Source organism: Oryzias latipes, chromosome 11, assembly GCF_002234675.1.
Source record: "Oryzias latipes chromosome 11, ASM223467v1".
NCBI lineage: Eukaryota > Metazoa > Chordata > Actinopteri > Beloniformes > Adrianichthyidae > Oryzias > Oryzias latipes.
In genome coordinates, this window is record NC_019869.2 from 20,533,220 (window position 1) to 20,551,117 (window position 17,898).

The 17,898-nt window shown below is 42.1% G+C and overlaps 1 protein-coding gene across 2 annotated transcripts; it reads left to right on the forward strand.

Annotated features, from left to right (window-relative positions):
* The first annotated feature begins 4,236 nt into the window (after nucleotides 1-4,236).
* On the forward strand, nucleotides 4,237-16,902 carry LOC101168224 (prolyl endopeptidase-like). Of its 2 annotated transcripts, XM_004074151.3 has the most exons (15): nucleotides 4,237-4,371; nucleotides 6,277-6,351; nucleotides 6,423-6,556; nucleotides 6,630-6,760; nucleotides 6,844-7,053; nucleotides 8,085-8,206; nucleotides 8,314-8,419; nucleotides 10,034-10,225; nucleotides 11,663-11,860; nucleotides 11,942-12,045; nucleotides 14,637-14,773; nucleotides 14,856-14,950; nucleotides 15,031-15,162; nucleotides 15,794-15,950; nucleotides 16,033-16,902. In XM_004074151.3, exons 1-15 carry the CDS (start codon nucleotides 4,330-4,332, stop codon nucleotides 16,325-16,327), a joined length of 2,130 nt encoding a protein of 709 aa, XP_004074199.1. In that variant the 5' UTR covers nucleotides 4,237-4,329; the 3' UTR covers nucleotides 16,328-16,902. The 2 variants fall into 2 exon arrangements, with proteins under 2 accessions (XP_004074199.1, XP_011479445.1); XM_011481143.2 differs by lacking the exon at nucleotides 15,031-15,162.
* Nucleotides 16,903-17,898: the final 996 nt, after the last annotated feature.

A 17,898-nucleotide genomic window follows, 5' to 3' on the forward strand; every position in this document is an offset into this window, starting at 1 on the left:
GCCCCGCATTTTAAAGCTCGTAACAGCCCATCTGTCACGGCCTGATCCACTTTCTTCCCAGCGGCTCTGTAGATTATCGGTTGGTTACCGCACGAGTTAAAAGGTCGGGTAATCATCAGAACCGGAGTCCAGCAATGATGGGGACTTACATTTTTGACGCTATTTAAATATGAATCTAGTATTTTTTTAAAGGCATGAAAAGCTGAAGAAAAACATCAAAATAAGGAAAAACTGAACATTTTTTCAGAGAAAAAACAGCTTTATAGTATACCACAAAAAAACAATCATCTATTTATTTAATAGATTTAAAAAACATTTTTTAAAGTAATTTATTTATTTAAGTGAATAGAAAAGTTGCCTTTTTGAGTTTTTGAGTGCAAAAAAGACTTATAGATTTATTTAAATAATGCAAAAAATATTTTTCTTAAAAGAAAAACATCTATACAGTGTAGTACAAAAAACCCACTTATTTTTATTAGAGGAAAAAAATATTTTGTTGAAATTAAAACAGCTTTCCTGTACTATGCAAAAAAAACTCACTCGTCTATTTCTTTAAATTAAAAAAACAAAATTTTTGCTGCAAGAAAAACAGTTTTACAGTTTATTGCAAAAAACCTACTTATCTCTTTGAATAGAGAGAAATTGTAATAAGAATCCGTTATGCAGTATAATGCAATAATCTGTTTAATTAAATAGCAAGAAAAACGTTTTTTTTTAAAAGAAAAACAGCTTTAAAAGACCTTGCAAAAACCTGTTAATCTATCTTATTAAATAGAAAATTAAAGATTGCCAAGTGTTTCCTACAAAAATTACCCTTTATATTCCCAGAAATGTCGGATAATTGAAAGAATAAAAAAAAGATAAATTCTGCTCTACATTGGAGTCAATTCTCTGATTTATTTTGGAGAGCTTTTGAAGTTCTGCTTCCTGTAACCTCAGTGATAGGAGGGGTAAAGAAAGCGATTTGAAGTTGGCCAATGTTGGCTCCAATGAAACATAACACAGATCTTAGCCAATCAGAATCCCTTATCCCGTTGTAACCCCACCCAATTTCCCGTTCTGACGGAAAGGCACTTCATGGTACAACATCAGCCACTGGTGCATTTGGTTTATACAGCTAATTAACCCTTTAACAACAAACAGACTTCAAATGTTGACACTTTTTGGACTACGGGGAAAAAAATTGTTGCACTGATATGCAACACTTTACTGTAGTTCCCACAATAAATGTAAATCAGCTGACTCTATTTTGGAGAAAAGCAGTTTTGCACCATTGTGCTACACAAGCATAACGAAGCTGCTTTTTTCCCCAAGACTAAATCCGCTGATTCATGTTGATCATGTAAACACTCAAAGAGTTACGGTGTGTCAAAGATCATGTGTTATTTAGGTGTCCATGGCGGCATCTCCAGGGTTAAAGGGTTATATCATCATATCGCACTGCGTTAAACTTGGTTAGCTTACTCTGCTACTGACAAAAATAACGTTACTAAGGATTACTTCAAACGTCACAATTCCAAGCACAGCTTTTCATGCAATATTTACTGGTACAGATATGAGAATAACAGGTAAAGTTGGAAAAAAAACCAAAAGTCTTTGGAAATCGTTCATTCTATGAAGCATTTTAACTGTTTTGAAGCTGAAGTCAGTGGATTTGATTGCTCTTCACTGGTAAGTTGATCAATGAAATAGTTTTGTGTTACTTTTTTTGTAAAACCTTTTTTGTGTGTGTGTGTGTGGGGGGGGGGTGGCCATGTTTCTCACTGTTTGCAGGCACAGAGGTGACAGTCATGTGACGACATCCGTGTAAACAAACAAGATGAGCAGATGCTCATTGGCTTAATCACCTTAGCTAAATTAGTTTGAAATTAGCCATCTCCCTGCCCCTGGCCTCCATTCTCTCCCCCTTCTGCCTCCTTTTGCTCGCAGTCGTTTTCACAGCTTTGTGGATTAGACAGATTAGATGTCTGAAACGGTGTCTTTCTTTTTCTCCATCTCACTCCCCACCATCATCAGTTTAGGGTGTAGACGGTTGCTATGATAGAGGATCGTCTCAGAAACCTGCTGCTGTAAACGCTGCAGAAGACATGGGTGGACAGGGAGCTGTCAGTCAAAAAAAAATACAAATAAACGTTTGAGGAAGAAAAAGTAATTGGAAAATGCTTGTGTTTAATGATTTTAATCATTATTGGTGACAAATCAGGGGTACAACTTGATGGACATTCCAGGGATCCAAGGATTCCATCACTCTTCGTCACTTCCAAAGAGAACCTCAACATCTTCATCCCTGCTTTCTGTCTCTAACCAACATGGCTGCTCTCACCACCTTCTATATCTTTCTTTTCATTCCTGCTCTCACTCATTTGTCTCACGAGATTTCACAACCATTACAAAAACAAATGAAAGCACCAAATCACAAGACAAAACCTACTTTTTTTAACCATTGAGAAAATAGTACTAATCCCATCACATTCCAGAAGAATTGTTGCCTTCGACACAGCTGATAACTATTGCTAATTTCAGATACAAAAGTACTACATAGGATATTTACCTGTAAATATAAAGTAATGCCAATGGCAGTTTGTCAGCCCTAGTCTATTTAAGTGTACTAAGTCTATAATATAATTGAAGTTTACTTTCTACATACTTTCTTTATATCTTCATTAAAATGTTTAAATTTAGTCTGAATAAGTAGTCAGTTAGTATTTTACACTAAACTACATGTACAGTGGGGAAAAAAGTATTTATTCAGCCACCAACTGTGCAAGTTCTTCATCTTAAAAACATAATTGAGGCCTGTAATTTTTTATCATAGATAAACCTCAACTATGAGAGACTAAATGAGAAAAAAAAATCCAAAAAATCCTATTGTCAGATTTTTAAAGAGTTTATTTATAAATTATGGTGGAAAATAAGCATATAATAAGTTCAACTTAATACTTTGTTACATACCCTTTGTTGGCAATGACAGCAGTGAAATACTTTCTATAAGTCTTCACAGGGTTTTCACAAACTGTTGCTGATATTTTGCCCCATTCCTCCATGCAGATCTCCTCTACAGCAGTGATGTTTTAGGGCTGTTGCTGGGCAACACAGACTTTCAACTCCCTCCAATGATTTTCTATGTGGTTGAGATCTGAAGACTGGCTAGTCCACTCCAGATGCTTCAAATGCTTCTTACGAAGCCACTCCCCCGTAACCTTGGCAGCGTATTATTGTTGTTGTAATGCTGAGAGACCCAGCCATGTTCATTTTCAATGTCCTTGATGATGGAAGGAGGTTTACACTCAAAATCTGATGATACATCTATAGTGTACATCCTGTACTGATACTCAGGGGTGGAGCTACAGTAGGGCAGCTGCCCCCCCCCCCCCCCCCCACACACACACACATTTACACACACAAACACTTACCACTCCAATTTTTAGTCCATACAAGTATCTTTTTTGACAAGGATTAGCAAATCATCAATACAAGCTTCTTTAAGCATTAGTAATATCACACAAGCTAAAAGGAACTGCTGTTTTAACAATATCAATAATAACACTGAAATATACATTTGATACTTTCATTTGTAATGACTCAGCTGATCTCACTTCCCCCCCTTCTGTCCCCACATAAAGTGTTCTAGCTGTACCACTGCTACTTATACTTAAGTATACTTAAAAAGCTCCACTTCAGGTGTACTAATTTCTGTTTGCTTGGCTAAGCGCTGGTTCTCTTCAGTCCAAGACTCAAAGGAATATTTAGTAAGCAGAGTTCATCATTAAGATTTCATCAGTATTATTCATTTTTTCTACAGTATTTGTTTTTATTTTCATTTATAGTTCACTTGATTTTTATTTCCGCTTGGACCAAATTAAAACCCTCGTTATGTGTGCTTGTCTCTAGAGCACGACTTCTGATTGGCTTTCATTGGGCAGCTAGCACAGGAAGACGTCAAACGTTTGAAGAAGCAGTGTATGGACGTTCTGAATGTTATATTTGGCCAATTTTATATTCATAAATGCAAATTCTCTTCATCTTCTATATTCCCCCTACCCCCCATATTAACCAAACAAATTGAGATCTATCTCAGTACCATCTCTAAAAGCCTGAATCAGGAAGCTGTATGTTGAATGATTTTGTGTAAAATACATGTAATATGTATGCTCCCTTGACATATTTGAAGTCTATTCGGTAAAATTCTGTTTTGTAATGGACTTCCGTTTTGTGCAATAAAGTTTAAAAAAAAAAGACGTTCTGAATGTTTACTTTCGCTTTCACCCGGAACTCTTCTGAATCCGTGGACTCTCTCAGCTCGGCTCGGTTCTGTAAAACGCTGCCGCCATGGTGTTCACGTATCCCGCCGCCCGCAGAGACGACAGCAAGGTGAGTGCGCTGCCCGCGTGCCGGTCCGGAGCTTGAGCAAGACGAGCGCACGTGGGGCGGGCGGGAAGTTCAGAAGTTCAGAAGGGGGATTTGAAGCGACACAATATGTATGAGTTTTAAAAATCCTGGTTTGGGTTCCGAGTAATCTGATTTTACATTTACATACCAGTCTATTGATTTCACTAATAATTATCAGGAGCACTTTGGCCACGCCCCCCACCGGCAGTGGTCGAACATAAGTTCAAACAGATTTTCTCCCGGCATTCCTGCCGCTCTCCCCATAAATTCCCACTTCATCTCTTTTCCCCCCCACCTGAGGATCCAGACTTTCTTGTAATTCTTTCAAAGCATCTAAATTAGCAGGTTAACTCATATTTACCATATAATTTAGGCATTCCAGCCCCTTAACTTTGACATTCCAATGATTCAAACCTTAACTATGAGGCAAAGATGAACCTGCTGTCTACACCAAATGTAAATGACATAGATTCCTATCAGGTTCAGGAGCTTGTAAACTTTAAATAACTGATAAAAGTCAACAATCAAGAACAGCTATTCAAAATCTTTTTTAACATAGCATTTAAATGTCTTACAAGACGTACGTGAAGATTTTGAATTAAAGTAACTATTTGCACAACATATTTAAACTTGATTTCTCCAATACTGAAAATGTTCTTGGTCGCACATTTTCATTGCTGAAAATATGAGGCTCAACCCTTGTGCTATCTTAGATGACCCCACCCTTACATTAACATGTTATCCTTACCATGACGAAGGTGGATAAAGGTGGAAAGATTTCATGTAATCCATGGACACCAGTGAGGATCACAAATCATTAATGAAAAAAGGTTCAGAGCACTGTCTAGTGGGTCTAGATGACCCAACTCCCAATGTCAAAGTGCCTGAGATAGCACAAGGGTTAAAATAGCTGCACTTCAAATACTTGCTGTGTCACTTGGTAAACTCTCCAGTTTTTACAGATATTACCCCTTAAAACATCTTCCCATAAGCTTTTTTGAGTACTTTGCTCAGAGCAATGTCTTTGTTTTGGTTGTAGGTTTAGCGCTAAATTTAAACAGAATTTGCAACTAAAGAATAGACTCAAATATAGCAAATTTAGCTATTATTGTTTGAGGTTTTTCTGCCTTTTTCTGCTATTATTGAACTTTGTTTTCTGTCTTGCACTAAAAGTCCCACTCCGATAATCTTTTGACCATTTGTGAAAGCATTGCCAGTTGTGTTTTAGTTATGATTATGCCGTTTTAGGATCCAAATCAAAAGACTTGTGTCGTTTTCCAGGACATAATTTCTGCCGAGCGGCAGGAGTTCATTAGAAATTCGCCTTTGAGTTCTGGGCGGAACCTTTTGTGCAGAGCAACCCTGCAGCCTTTCTCCTCCCCGTTGCTGATAGTAGGAACACTTTTCTGAGCGATCAAACCACAAATTCTTATGAATACCGTAATACACATTGACAAACTTTATTCCACAGTTAACCTTAAGTCCCATGCAATCATTCCTTAACCCACCCCATTCATTTATGATCACGAACGCCTTGAGGGCTTTATCCCTTAGATCATAGCTGTATCGCCATATTAATTGAGTTTCGTTTTTCATTCATTATTAAAGACTTTGAGTTCTTCATTTGCCGTCTGTGGAAAAACTTGAGAAGGTTCTGCTTCTGAGGGTGCATTTGTTTGTAAAGCTTTTGCATCCTCCAGGTTATGGAGGAAGTGTTGTGAAAGCGGGTGGCGAGCATTCTAGCTGTGGCCAAAAGTTCAGACGAAGCAGATTCAACTTCTGCAGAAAAAGGCTTGTGCTGAAAGATAAAGGTCTTTCCAGAAAATCCAGTTTGACTGAAAGAAATTTGTTTGTTTGTTTCTTTGCTGCACGCACATCTCTCATCAGGTGGATGATTACCACGGAACTCAAATCTGTGATTCATACGCATGGCTTGAAGACCCTGATGGTGCAGAAACAAAGGTGCGTTACGATTCCCGCGCAAAGGTGCAGGAACCTTCATGAGATTTGAACTGTTTCCTGTTGCTGCGAAGGCGTTTGTCGAGGCGCAGAACAAACTGACGATGCCGTACCTGGAGGGGTGTGCGGTCCGTCCCCAGTTCCACAAGCGGCTGACTGAGCTCTATGACCATCCCAAATACAGCTGCCCCTACAAACGGGGGACCAGGTACGGTCCGAGCGGACACAGGAGCCGTCCTGATGAGCCCAGCACACATCTGAGCTCCTGCTTTGTTTTTCAGGTATTTTTATTTTCACAACGAAGGCCTGCAGAACCAGGATGTGCTTTATGTGCAGGGCGCACTGGACGCTCCTGCCACTGTATTCTTTGATCCAAATAAGCTGTCTGACGATGGAACAGTGGCTTTGAAGAGTTAGGCAAAACACACTGAAGCTGGAGCGAAGTCATCTGCTCGAGCAAACTAACCTCCTCCTCTCCTCGTGTCCTCCGTCCAGTGGGCCGTCTGTCTGAGGACTGCCAGTACTTTGCATACGGTTTGAGCAGCAGCGGCTCCGACTGGGTGACCGTCCATTTTATGAGGGCGGATGACCTCACGAAGCTGCCTGACGTGCTGGATAGGGTCAAATTCAGCTGCCTGGCCTGGACCCACGACGCCAAAGGAATCTTTTACAACTCTTACCCCCGTCAGGACGGCAAAACAGATGGTTAGGACCATAGAGATCACAGTCATAAATAGCTGTGAGAGCAGCAAGATTCAGACTGCATAGGCTATACTGAAACTGTAATGATGAATACACCCTGAGCTGTCATAAAATATCTAAACTCTTAAGGGTGTCTTCAGACTGGACACATTTGGTCCGCCTTAAGTGAACCAGAGTTCCTTTTTTTCTTTTTGTGGAACAAATTTTCAGTCTGATTACACCTAAGCGGACCCTGGTCCGGCACCGAGAAGCGCTTTCTGACCGCTCTTTGTTCATCTTCCTATCTGACGGAGCTCCGGTTCGCTTTGAGATTCCTCAGTCTGAAAACAATCCGTCTTTGGAGTGGAACAACTGAAGGAAAACTGCCACCATAGCCGGGCATTACGGGATTTAAACGGAGTAGAAATGATGCAACCATGAGGATGAGACACAGCAACTCATTGAAATTTGGAGAATAGTTTTGCTGTACAAGATCATTATTATGGCTTTTGCCAGTAAACCTATTGGCGTTAGGAGATAATTGTGGCAGATTAAGTATAGCAATGTATATTATTATTGCACAAGGCTTCAGGATGATGACAGAGACGGACATGTTCAATATTGTTCTGGCTCAGTCACGATTAAGGGAAAGGACGGTATTGTTTTACTTTTATTATTAGTTTGCTATAATTCTTTGCAGTCAGAACACACATCCTCATAACTATAGAGAAATGTTAACGATAAAAGTTATGTCACCATGCTAGTTGCAGTAACTGCTGAGCAGTAGAACAAGAGTTGGCTCATGATCTTCAGAAATGCAAAAAATGTTCTTGTTATATTCTCATCAACCAAATGGAGGCTGCCGGTAAAATCAACCGTTTTTTGAGTGGTGCAACTAACAAGTCATTGAGGGTTATTTTAAAGTTTTTATATTAATATAAATTAATGCTAGACCTGATGTTTACAGATACTCCAAATTCTTAGACTAGCAGAGAAGTTTCAAACTGTGCTGATGTGACACCAGTAAACGTTTGAAACATCTTGTGTCTCTGAAGGCACAGAGACCACCACCAACATCAACCAGAAGCTCTACTACCACGTGATTGGCACTGAGCAATCTGCAGACGTCCTGGTGGCAGAGTTTCCAGATCATCCCAAGTGGCACAGTTCAGTAACCGTAAGTGTGCAGCATCAGCTGAGTCCAGATTTCATCATCATCTGGTGGTGGTTCTTTTATCTTTTGGAAGGCAGTTGCTATTCATGTGTCTAAACATCTGTGGGCAGATATCGGACGATGGCCGTTACGCTGTCCTGTCCATCACAGAAGGCTGTGAGCCAGTCAACCAGCTGTGGTACTGCGACCTACAGCAGCTGCCTGATGGGATCAAAGGTCTGTTTGTTACCACAACCTGTAATCTCCACGTCCTCTTGGGTATAACTTCAGTTCTGGTCATCAGCGTGAACCCCGTTTACATGTGGAGCAGATGTCCAATCATTACCTGATACCTTTGGTTGTCCAGTTTTTGAAGTGGCCATGTCAACGGGATACTCTATTATTGCATTTCTGAAAACGACAGTTATCCAATAATGAGAAATTGCATCAAAACTTGTTGATGACTTCCTGATAAGTTGGTATTTCCAGGCGTGTATCGTCTCTTGTGCATCTCCTCACACGTGAAAACAAAACAAGGGAACCAAATGTCAAAGACTTTGGATCCATTGGAACTGAGACGACCGGCCATTCCTCCTCTTCTTGTACATTTAGAGGAGCATGTTGTCGTTTGTGCAGCCAGATTCGTGTCTACATTAGCAAACCAAATTCCATGTTAACTTAGTACAGACCAGCAGAAGTTTTGAAAGGAACAGGAAGTTTAAAACCTTTGTCATTCCGTACGAACATCCCCTAAAAAAAAACTCCCGACTAGAACACGTGGACCAGGATATTCCGATGATCGCATTTCAAAAATCGGATAGTCCGATTTCTGTGGTCATGTGAACAGGCTTTTTTTTGGTGTGTTTTTGGTAACACGTTCCATCCCAGGTGGTTCAGGTGATGCTTTTACAGGATCTTGTAAGCTAACCAACCTTCACATGCAGCAAGTTAGAATTTTATGCAATAGTCTTTACCTTTACACTTCTTTGCACCTTCACACATGGAGTTTTAATATGCTGGCAGTTGGCCAGAAGGAGTTCAGAGCAGGTGTCCTGCAGAGTCTAGTCATAAATGAATGAATGAATGAATGAATGAATGAATGAATGAATGAATGAAAACTTTATTAATCCCAACAAGGAGAAACTCAGAGGCATCTATTGTTATTAACCGAAATTTTTCTTAAAAAGGCATTCAAGTTGGCTGTGATGGGTCAGACATAATGCTCTGAAGTGTGCTTGTGACAATGAAATCACAGATTACACTGGAGTTGCAGTGTTGTCTCTCATATAAGTATTGTGAATCTTTGACCATTTGCACAATTCACATAATTCCATTGGATTCTGGACGCTGGAAAAAGCACCTTTGCACAGATATGTAACCCTTCAATTCCTTTGGAATTACAAACGGTCAAAGACTTGCAGTATTTCAAGGACCGTGTGTTTGATTCCTGTCAACGGTGATGGCTCCGGTGTTAAAGGGTTAAATAATCATCCCTTGGTCGAATATTGCCATTCATTTCTTTCTCAACTGTTGTTGAAATTGGTTTTAAAGATGCATCTAATGTTTGACTCCGCCCCCTAAACCAGCTACTGTGAACAGAGCTGTAAAAACTGTTTGGGAGGAAGCAGATGAACTTTAAAGGGTTTATGTAAAAATCCCAAAACAATAACAAAATTACTGTTATTATTACAAGTTTTGGCACTTGAGCAGAACAATGGAACTTCCCAAGAGCTTTGAATTCATTGTTGCATGAGTTTATGGATGGGTGATAGGTTGGGGTGTTGCCAGCAGCTGCTGTGTGGTTCTTGACTTGAGTCTGAAGGAAGTCTTTGGGTCCCTCCTGTCCTGCAGGTCTGCTCCCGTGGGTCAAACTCGTGGACAACTTTGAGGCTCAGTACTCGTACATCACCAATGAAGGAAGTGTTTTCTCCTTCCGCTCCAACCTGGACGCCCCTCGGTACCGCCTCATAAACATCGACATCCAGAACCCAGACCGGCAGCACTGGACCACCCTGATCCCGCAGCATGATAAGGACGTCTTGGGTGAGGACTGTTGGAATGGTACTAAGTGGCTTTGGAGTGTTGGCAGTCACAGGTTGCAAAACCGCCAGAACTTTCAGGATGTGCTGGAAAGGCTCATTTAGGAACCGCAGTTTCACATTTCACAGTTTTTAAATGTTGCAAAAGCCCTTTATTTCCTCTGAATTTTCTGTCTTGGTGTTTTGACGACATTTGACCACAAAAACTGGGAAGTCGTGTGTCTGTGATTGGAAAGCTTTGTCCTTTGGAAGGCTCATCAAAAAGTGAAACGTGCCTTTGAAGCGCTTCGCTCGAACTCTGTGATTCACTTGAATGATGGTAACTGGAAACGAGAACGTTATTTTTATGATCCGCCTCTGTGCACATCACCGTTTCTGTTGGTGAAACACAACAAAGCAAACTCCACAAACCCACCCACATCTTCACTGCCACCTGAAAGGTTTTACTCATGAAAACAATTAGCTATCAATTTAAATTGAATGTTTATGGCGTTTCATTGCCAATGGTAGGAAGTTAGTATACAGGTTAAAACCTATGAACCAGAGAAAGTGTCAGACTCTGACTAAAAAAGAAGAAATAATCATGAACAAATGTACATGTGATTGCCAATCGACTAGATACTATGCTGTAATAATTATCTGGAAAAAAAGTCTGATTCCTAAGTCGAGCTGAAAATGCCTTAAAAAAAGAAAAGAAAATTGACTCATCAATCAAAATTAACAAAATTAACTCATTAATTAATTGTAAGGAAGAAATAAAACAAAAAAAAACAGAAAAAACCTGATATTAGTGTTTCTAAAAAGCTAAAAGTGTCAAATCACACACACACACATTAGCGTGGGTTGTGCCAAGAGGGCTGTTCTCTGGCTAAGATGAGGCATGCACTCTCTGAAGTTGGGGGCACCTGTGACGGTCCTTCCGGCCTTGATCTGGGTGGCTGACGTGCTTAGTGCTGGGGAGGATATTAAGGGGTTAAAATAAAAAATAAAAATCACTTGAAAACAATGAAACACTGCTTTAGGCTAAAATACACTGACAATAGATGTTCTGTCCCAGTTTCAACAGTATAAAATCAGTTAGTGTCACAAAAACATGTAAGATTAGATGTTATGAAAATATCATCTGCAAACATCTGAACTGACACCAACTATGTGGTTGCTGTGGTAACATCCATCCAACATCTTTTTTGTGAGCTCTTGTTTCACCCACATATGAGGCAGAACTTGGCTGCTCTCCAAGCTCTGGGTGGTCTTGTCATCCATATAAACAAAGTCAAAAATGATCCTGAGAACCATCCAGAGTGCTGGCCGCCCTCTTCTGGCTCCTGGTGAGCACTGCAGCCACTACTTGGATGAATAGAAAAATGGAGGCATTGGGGCAAGTTTTAAAATGCCATTTATGCAAAAAAGCAGAATAGACACATCTCTTTCTCTTCTGTAGGATTTGTCTCTTGTGTCAATCAGCGTCACCTGCTGGTCAACTATGTCCACGATGTGAAGGACATCCTGCAGCTGTATGAGCTGTCGAGCGGTCGGCTGATCCGAGATCTGCCTCTCGATGTGGGCACCGTGGCCGGAGTGAGCTGCAAGAAGAAGCACTCGGACTTCTTCTACAAGTTTACGTCCTTCACGACGCCCGGTAACCTCGCCTCTGCAAACGCACCGTCTGCTCGCTTCTGGAAGATATCACAAATGAACACATGTCTTCTGTGGGAACCAGGCATCATTTACCACTGCGACCTGAGCGAGCCAAACCCCGAGCCCAAAGTCTTCCGGGAGGTGGAGGTGAAGGGCATCAAGCAAGAAGACTTCCAGACCACACAGGTGAGATCAGAGTCTCTGGCGGTTATTGCCATGAACTCTGGCTGGATTGATGGGAAAGGTTGGGTAAGAAACGGGGAGATGAAGATGTTGAGGACCAGAGAGAAAAGTATGAATATAGTGTAAGAAGTCATAACCTATATAATGAACTGCCTCTTTTTGGTACCTGTTTCCAATAAACACCACGTTTAAAGAGATGTGGCAAATAGACGCCATTTCCCTTCAAACAGTAGCACCTAATGAACCTCGTTTACGATTTGTTGTGTGAGGTGAACAACTCACTTACTTTTACATGCCAGCTAATTGTTTGACTAAGCGTCAGAGCTACAATGGGAATACACATGGTAACAATGGTGGGAAGAGAGAATGCAGAAGACACACGAACCTGAAAGGAAGGAGCCAAGTGAACAAACCACTTTGGTGATATAAATCATCAAACAAGATAAGCTGAGGCAAAATAAAAACACACACAATAACTGAATTCAGTTAAAAATGAAACAAAACTGCCCAGACCTGCCTGATGATCTCACCAGACCCAATTACTGTCAGACCCTTTTAAAAAAAAAAAAAAAAGAGTCATTCAGTAGAAACCGTCTGACTAAGACGAGGATGTCTGGTTACATCTAAGAATGCAATCTAAAACGCTGAGATCATGACTACTGAAAGGAGGAGACGCGCAGGTAAAGAAGGACTGGCTGTACTCTAGTGGGGAAATGTTACAACCCGCGGGAAAGAAGTGGTAACATAACAAAAATAAGAATACCGAAGCGGGGCGTCCGTGGTAATGCACTGTTGGCCGATGATCAAAGGAGTCAACTGTAAAATCAGTATTAGATAACAAATTAATTCCAAACACAGTGTATAACACAATACAAAATACTCAAAAGGCCTACGATAAAAGGGTGGAGTATAATCACAGAGAGGGCAGGCTAAAATACTATGATATCCTGTTGAGCAAAAGTTGCTGCTTTTGCAGAGCGATGACCTTCCTTTTGAATCCGGCACTATTGGTTTGCATGAGATCTAGACTATATTTCCCCTTCCCCCCCTCAGGTTCCAATTAGGTAGTGCCCGATGGCTCCAAGAAGCCAAAATCCCATCGACTTCTTTTGAGAAATAAACAGCTATTGGTCATGATAATTGGCAGACTAACCATTCTTGGTGTATTTGTTTGTTTTTTCTAACTTGTCCAACAGCTGAGCAAACAAATAAGGCCTCGTGTTTTACTTTTACATTAGGGGGTTACGAATCATCTGACACAGGAGGTGTATATTTGAATAAACCCCTTTTCTATTTGGGGCTAAACTTTAACTATGTACAATAATTTTTGTTTACATTTTTGTTGGACCAAACAGAAAAGAGAAGAGAGTGGGATGTCAGAGATGTGGGATAAAGGTACTAAAGAGAAAGGAGATAGAAAAAAGGGGGGGTGTTAAAGAAGTTAGAGGATGAGTAAAGAAGTAGGGGGATAGAAACACAACACAACAAGTTTCCGGAGGTTAATCATCATTGCCGTCAGGTATAGATGTTTGTCTAAATATTACAAACACACCTCAACACACATCCATATCAACACGTACACAATACCAGTACAGCTCACATGCACATATCTATGCACACAACATATGTAAAGCTTATCAATCAGTGCAAAGGTGAGCTGGCACCTGTGCTCAGGTGAACGGTCATGTTCTACTGTGGTGGATGATAGACTTTGAAAGGAGGTAGAGGACCCGCCATCCCCAGACCAAGACCCCAGCCGAAGCAGCAGTGGCAGCCACTCGGAAGGAAACCTGCGCAGGATCGCAGATCCAAAAAATCCGCCGGCCAACATCGGACACCCAGATCAGGGCCAGCAGAACTGCCACAGGGGTCCTCGGCGCCAGAGAGCAGGAGGCATAGGGTCATGGAGAATTTGAGCCCCAACCCAACCAGACAACAGCAATCCTGCTTCGACACGGGGCCCAGCACAAGACCCTCCTCCCACCACCACCACAGATTAGCAGCCCACCACCACGACCCGAGAGAACTGAGCACACCCACCCCCATCCCAACCCCAGGTGCGCACCGGGGAGACCCGCCCTATGCTCCAGGCAACCACCCATTTACCCTGCGGGGACTTCAGTAGAGAGCAAGGCAGGGGCCACCACCCCCTGCCCAAGACGAAGGGGTCCAAGAGAAGTGGGGGTCCCTGACGAGCATGGAAAACATGGAGCCGACCAGGCTCCCCCACTGTTGGGAGAAGACGCCACTATTTCCTGTTTTTAATGTTCTTGCTGAACCGACTAATCAGATGCTTCAATACAATTTTTTGACATATACATATGTCAAACATTCAAAATGCTTGATTGACAGTGTCTCCCGAGGCCACTTTAAGTGGTAGGGGTGTGGCCTTTCAAGAAGCTTACTCCTTATTGGCGAGAGTGGTTGTCTTAGAAATGTTGACTCGGACCAATCACTGCTTTCTGAGGATATCTGGCTCCAACGTGGAGCCTGGTCCAAGTTTTATTGTTCGTCCTCCACCTTGTCCTGCGAGTTTAGTCGATCAAGAATATCTGAGTACACTTTCTGTGCCCTTTTATAATCCACGTTTGCAGGTTTTCTATCCCAGCAAAGATGGAACCAGCATCCCCATGTTTCTGGTTCACTCCAAGGACCTGAAGAGAGATGGGACCAATCCGGTCTTCCTGTACGGATACGGAGGCTTTGAGGCTTCCATACAGCCGTATTACAAGTGAGGCCACTGTCCAGCACAGAGGTGGTACTGTCATGCTGTGGGCTGGTGTTCATCTTTTTGTGTGTGTGTGTGTGTTCAGCGTTGCCTATCTGCTGTTTGTGAGGCACCTTGGAGGGATCCTGGCTGTTGCCAACATCAGAGGCGGAGGGGAGTACGGCCTCACCTGGCACAAAGGTACCTGACTGATCTAGCCTTTTCTTCACTGGTCCATGTTGATGCCAGCCGCCTATTTCTTGACTGGTGTGTGTCTGCAGCCGGAACGCTGGAGAACAAACAGAACTGCTTTGATGACTTCCAGTGCGCCGCCGAATACCTGATCAAGGAGAAGTACACCACCGCCAGCCGCCTCGCCATAAACGGGGCGTCCAATGGAGGCCTCCTTGTGGGTGAGGATGCCTCCTCCATATGGAACAGGCTGTTGAATTTATAGGAAAATATCTAAATGCACAAGGAAAAGTAGTGAAGGGGATGATTGGATATATTTAAGGATGATTTTATCATAGTGATTTCTTATTGAAAACATCAGAAAAGGAAAACACAGGCTCCCATCTGTCGTCCTCAAAGGAAAGTACACCCCTGTTGTTCTTATTAGTGATGAACCACGCCGTTTTATGGCGGTTGAGAGAACTTAACGCACTGTAAACAAAAAAAGGCAAACTCACAACACAGCTGCAGCAACATCACCCCAAATAAATATAGCAATGCAGAAACAGCAGAGCCATAGCTATTCCATAACGGGATCATGCTACAAACTTAATGAAACGCTGCTGGAACAACAACAAAGATGTTTCCTTCAAGCCTCCTCCTCCTCCTCTGCCCATGTGCGCCTAAACAATGACGAGTTGGAGAGCGTGGTGAAAACAAGTCACTCACCAAAATATCTAGCTTGTTAAAAATGTCTTTCCTTTTTCTTTTAATTATCAGACTGTTCTTATTTTCTTTATTCTTTAGTTTCTTTTACACGTCACGTCATGTTTGAGGCTCTTCTGTTGGCTGACCTCTTGTCCTGGTCCACAGCCGCCTGCATGATCCAGCGCCCGGACCTGTTCGGCTGCGTTGTGGCAGAGGTGGGTGTGATGGACATGCTGAAATTCCACAAGTTCACCATTGGCCACGCCTGGACCACCGATTACGGCTGCTCCGACGACTCCAAGCAGTTCCAGTGGCTCATTAAGTACAGACACCGTTTTTCAGTGAAGCTGGACCTCAGGACGGGCCTTTTCCCTCATTCTCTGGTCTTTGTTGTCCTCTTGCAGGTATTCTCCTCTCCATAATCTTCCCCCGCCCCCCTACACCGGCCCGCCCTACCCGGCCGTCCTGCTCCTGACGGCGGATCACGACGACCGCGTGGTGCCCCTGCACACGCTGAAGTTCTGCGCCGCCCTGCAGCACGGCGTGGGCAGCAGCCCCCAGCAAAAGCAGCCGCTCATGGTGAGGGTGGACACCCGCAGCGGGCACGGGGCGGGAAAGCCCACCACCAAAGCCATCCTGGAGGAGACGCACATCTTCTCCTTCATCGCCGAGACTTTGGGGATCAGCTGGAAGGACTGAGGATGAGGGGAAGGAGATGAAGCAGACGACTGAACCAGTGAAGTGCAAAAGCAAATCCAAGATTTAGTTTAAGAAAACCACATGACGGTGGAGGGTCACATTTTCACCTTGGTGCCATGGCGACAGATGAATTGTTCTCGAGGCAAAGGAACACAATTCAAGTCAATGAAGCCAGCAAAATTTTGCCTTCCTTATTTAAAGAAACAAACAATCACTTGTCTTTTTCCACACAAAAGTGATTTAAAAAAAGTTGCAGACACGACCTCTACCTTTACAAAACATCCAAAAACGGTTTTATGTCTGTACATTTTTTCTCTTTCAACAATCAAACACATCATTCACCATTTTCAACACTCCTGTCATGTTTTAGGTTCCGTTCAGACTAAACGGCTGACCTGACAACAGTAAACCTGTACATCTAACATGTGAAGCCAACAAAACTTCATGTATCTGTCCCAAAAGTACAAAAATATGTTTTTAAGGGATAATGAATGAATAAGATTTCTAAATCAGTGTTTGCTGTTGCACCAAATGATTCATTTACACCAATAAAAGGATTGTTTTTAACTCAGCCATATTGGTTAACTTGTTCGATCTGCTTTGTAATGTTGGCTTCTTTTATTATGCATTTATTGTCTTATTTTTTATTTGAAAATCTTCCTTATTGAGTCCCTATAGTCTTTACACAATCAGATCAGTTCAAAAAGCTCAAACCCTAAATTCATATTCACTGTTGATAATGTGGGATGAGAAGAGTAACACGAGTTGCTAAGGAAAAATAGAAAATTTGCATGAAAATGTAAGTACAAAAATGTAAAGGCTAATAACCCTTTAGCTTGAGTCTTGAAAAGAACTGAATAGTTGCTACGGACAATAACCTCCAGTGAAGCAGCTATTTTAGTGCTGTGGTACTGACATCTAGTGTAAAGAATTTGATATATATAGTTTTTGTTTTTTTAATTTTCTATTCCGTTTAGTCCCTTTCGGGGTCACGGGGCTGCCGGAGCCTATCCCGCCCACTTGTGGGCAAAGTCAGGGGACACCCTGGACTGGTCGCCAGTCTGTCGCAGGGTAGAATGTCCTCAATCACACACTGATTCACTCTCACATTCACACCTATGGAGTGTGAGTTGCCAATTAACCTATAAAGCATGTTTTTGGACAGTGGGAGGAAGCTGGAGATCACGGAGAGAACCCACGCATACATGGAGAGAACATGCAAACTCCACACAGAAAGGTCCCCCATTGATGTGTTTTTCATGTCCCCCAGCCAGGACTTGAATCGGGGGCCTTCTTGCTGTGAGGCAAGAGCGTTACCCCCTGCGCCACCGTGCAGCCCATATATAGTTTATATTTTCCATTATTTAAAACATGATTTAGGTTTTTATTGGTTTTTAATATGAAATTTCATAGGATAAACATTTTAACCCTTGTGCTATCTTAGATGACCCCACCCTTACATTGACGTGTTCTCCCTACCATGACAAAGGTGGATAAAGGTGGAAAGATTTCATGTAATCCATGGACACCAGTGAAGATCACAAATCATTGAAGAAAAAAGGTTCAGCGCA